Here is a 2692-nt window from a genome sequence, read left to right as displayed (position 1 = left end):
CTCTAAAAATATGAGAGAAGCACTGAACAGACGAGTGAAATCAGATATTTCTATGTATCTAACACAGAATGTACGGCAGAAAGCGATGACATTGTCGCATTCATAATTTCATCAAAGCCTCCATTGTGGTGGAAGCGAACTCTGATGAACCCGCTTTCATTCGGATATAATAAAAATTTAGTCTCATTGGGTCATGGCTAAATTCCTTCTGAAAGATAATTTTATAGTTTTATAACACCTTAGAAAATTTTTAACCATAAAATAGTATACACCTTCCAATTCATGAAGCAATACGTCTAACATCTAAATTTTATTTTTGATATTTCTATCACTCAAATTGTTTATATCACATAAAAAAAATATCATTATTTTAATTAAAAAAAAATGAAATACAACTTTTAATTTATAGGGAAGAAGACATATACGTAAAAAAGGAGGTTTTAGATAACAAATGCATAGGCATTAAGCGCAATGTAAGAAAATCTTTAAGAAAAGGTTTCAACTCAATAGGAGTATCTTGCACATACAAATATAAAGGTGACAGAGAAAAAATATCAAAACTTTTTGAACAACTCAAACTCCTATGAAGTATTGGGGGACAAAAGATTTTGTAGGTTTTTTAAAGAAGTTAGAACTTTTAAAAACTTTAGATAATTAATGGGTCCACCTAACTAGCCGAAATTATTACCTAAATCCTTATCACTTCCACCTCTTTAAAGCGAAATAACTGTATGGTTTGCAGCTCGTTAACATTCCCTAATTTAAAAAGGATGACAATACAACAACAACAACAAAGCCTTAATCCCACTACATGGGGTTGGCTACATGAATCCTTTTTCTCCATTGCGTCCTATTTTAAAAGGATGTCAATGAGTTGATAAATTTATAAATCTTTATAATATCTGTTTTTTAACTTTATTTTACAGGTTCGTCTGATTCACTCAAAGTTGCGAGTCTGATAACACAATTAGGTGCTTCAAATTAACTTATTCTGTAAATCTAATTCATGCAAGTAAAGCCACATGTTCAATATGATTTTCATTGACTTGGAATCCAATTTTGACTATTCACGTCAACATAACTTATGTTGGACCCTATAGGATCATGCCATGGTTTTTGCTGCCGTGGCATCCCTATAGAATGGCTTATCAGCAATGGCCTCTGCCTTTCGACTCACTAGGGTGAAGGGGTGGACTCTAGACATCGCTGCCAGGGTAGGAGGTTCTATTTATAATTGATATAGAGGTTAGTGCACATATGCTTGACAGTTCATTTTAAACTACAGAATCTAACGAGCCTCCTAGAGTACTCATTCTTGAAACAAATATGAGAAATTGAGAATCCATGTCAAGCTCCTTGATTTATCCTTGTGATTTTCTCCTCCAACTTTGCTAGTTTTTGCGTTGCTTATTGGTTACGAATTATTGGTTTTTAGTTTTTTATATTATCCATATTCTTCGTATCTTCAAGATATAAGATCTAGTCTGTCAACAGCACCACAGAAATCTTACTTGCAAGTCTAATAGGATTTTAGATATTAAACGAAAAAAGAAAAAAAAAAAAGTAGAGAGAGAAAATGAGAGATGAAGAGAAAGAGATGAAGAAACAAAGAAATAAAGGAGTTTTGGAATTTTATTGCCAACATAAAATGCTTATAATGACTCACATCCTCTAAAACCACTCTTCCACCATATATTTGAAGGGATTTAAGCACTCACAAGAAGCTATATCTTAACCTTTATATACAAATGATTAGAAAATATATAATAAAACAGTTACAGACACATGAACATATAAATCAAAATTCCAATAGATAGACATTAACAATCGAGTGATTAGGAGTTGCTGACTGGATATATGAGGTCATAAGACATCTAGAAGGAATGATGAACTGCTGATGAAATTGCTAGTTTGAGATGAGTGCGGGAAAGTAGCTCCTGTTGATTTGGTGAGCAAAAAAGAGGCGAGCATTCTTCTAGCCGAAGAGATTGACCCGAGCAAGCCCGCTACGATTATGGATGAATGTAATTAGGCCTTTGTCAAATGCACCTTGAGCTTGCAGAGTTGAGGCTTTAGAATAGTCAGATATGCATTTCAAAATCAAATTAACCAAGTATTCTTGCATGATGTAAGCATAAGGACTTGTTTTTAAGCATTAAATAAATTACAAATTTTGCATAACACGTATATACAACAGCATTATAAAAAATAGTTCGCAAGCCATGAATTATGGACACAAGCTGCCTACAGTGTAACTACTTATAAATAACTAAAGCAACAATTAACTTTATGTTATGTGTAAAGCTAAAAACTTTATTAATAACTAAAGCAACAATTAACAATAACAAAATAAAAAACAGGTCGATTGCTTAACTTGATTTCCTATTTAACCAAACTAATGCTTCGAACATGAGTTCTATTGCCTAGTAGGAGCAGAAGTGTTTGATTATACATTTCCCCAACATAGACAATATTAATCCAATTCTTGATTAATAAATAGCACTTAATTCCTATGTATTTACATATCTAACAACTAAACTTTAATTTTCACATATATGCCACCTTAAATGTACATGAAAAGGGGGTTGGTCTAAACAAAACAAAGTTAAAGTGTTCGATATGTAAATACATAAAAATGGGTGGATGCATGTAAATGCCCCCCAAAAAAAAAAAAAAAAACTTACCTGGAAAG

At 32.3% G+C, this 2692-nt stretch overlaps 1 protein-coding gene across 5 annotated transcripts in view; it reads right to left on the bottom strand.

Moving 5' to 3' along the window:
• Positions 1-1715: 1715 nt before the first annotated feature.
• Positions 1716-2692, bottom strand: part of LOC110033010 (transcription termination factor MTERF5, chloroplastic) — an 8891-nt gene continuing 7914 nt past the window's right edge. Inside the window, exon 5 of one of the 5 annotated variants that reach the window (XM_020736832.1) lies at positions 1716-2003. In XM_020736832.1, coding sequence (XP_020592491.1) covers positions 1875-2003 — 129 coding nt within the window. In that variant the 3' untranslated portion in view covers positions 1716-1874. Of the gene's footprint in view, positions 2071-2692 lie in introns of all 5 variants that reach the window. The other 4 variants (XM_020736833.1, XM_020736834.1, XM_020736835.1 and 1 more) reach the window with 4 other exon arrangements.

The sequence above is a fragment of the Phalaenopsis equestris genome, unplaced genomic scaffold (assembly GCF_001263595.1).
Source record: "Phalaenopsis equestris unplaced genomic scaffold, ASM126359v1 Scaffold001079, whole genome shotgun sequence".
NCBI lineage: Eukaryota > Viridiplantae > Streptophyta > Magnoliopsida > Asparagales > Orchidaceae > Phalaenopsis > Phalaenopsis equestris.
This window is presented reverse-complemented; position numbering and strand designations above follow the sequence as displayed.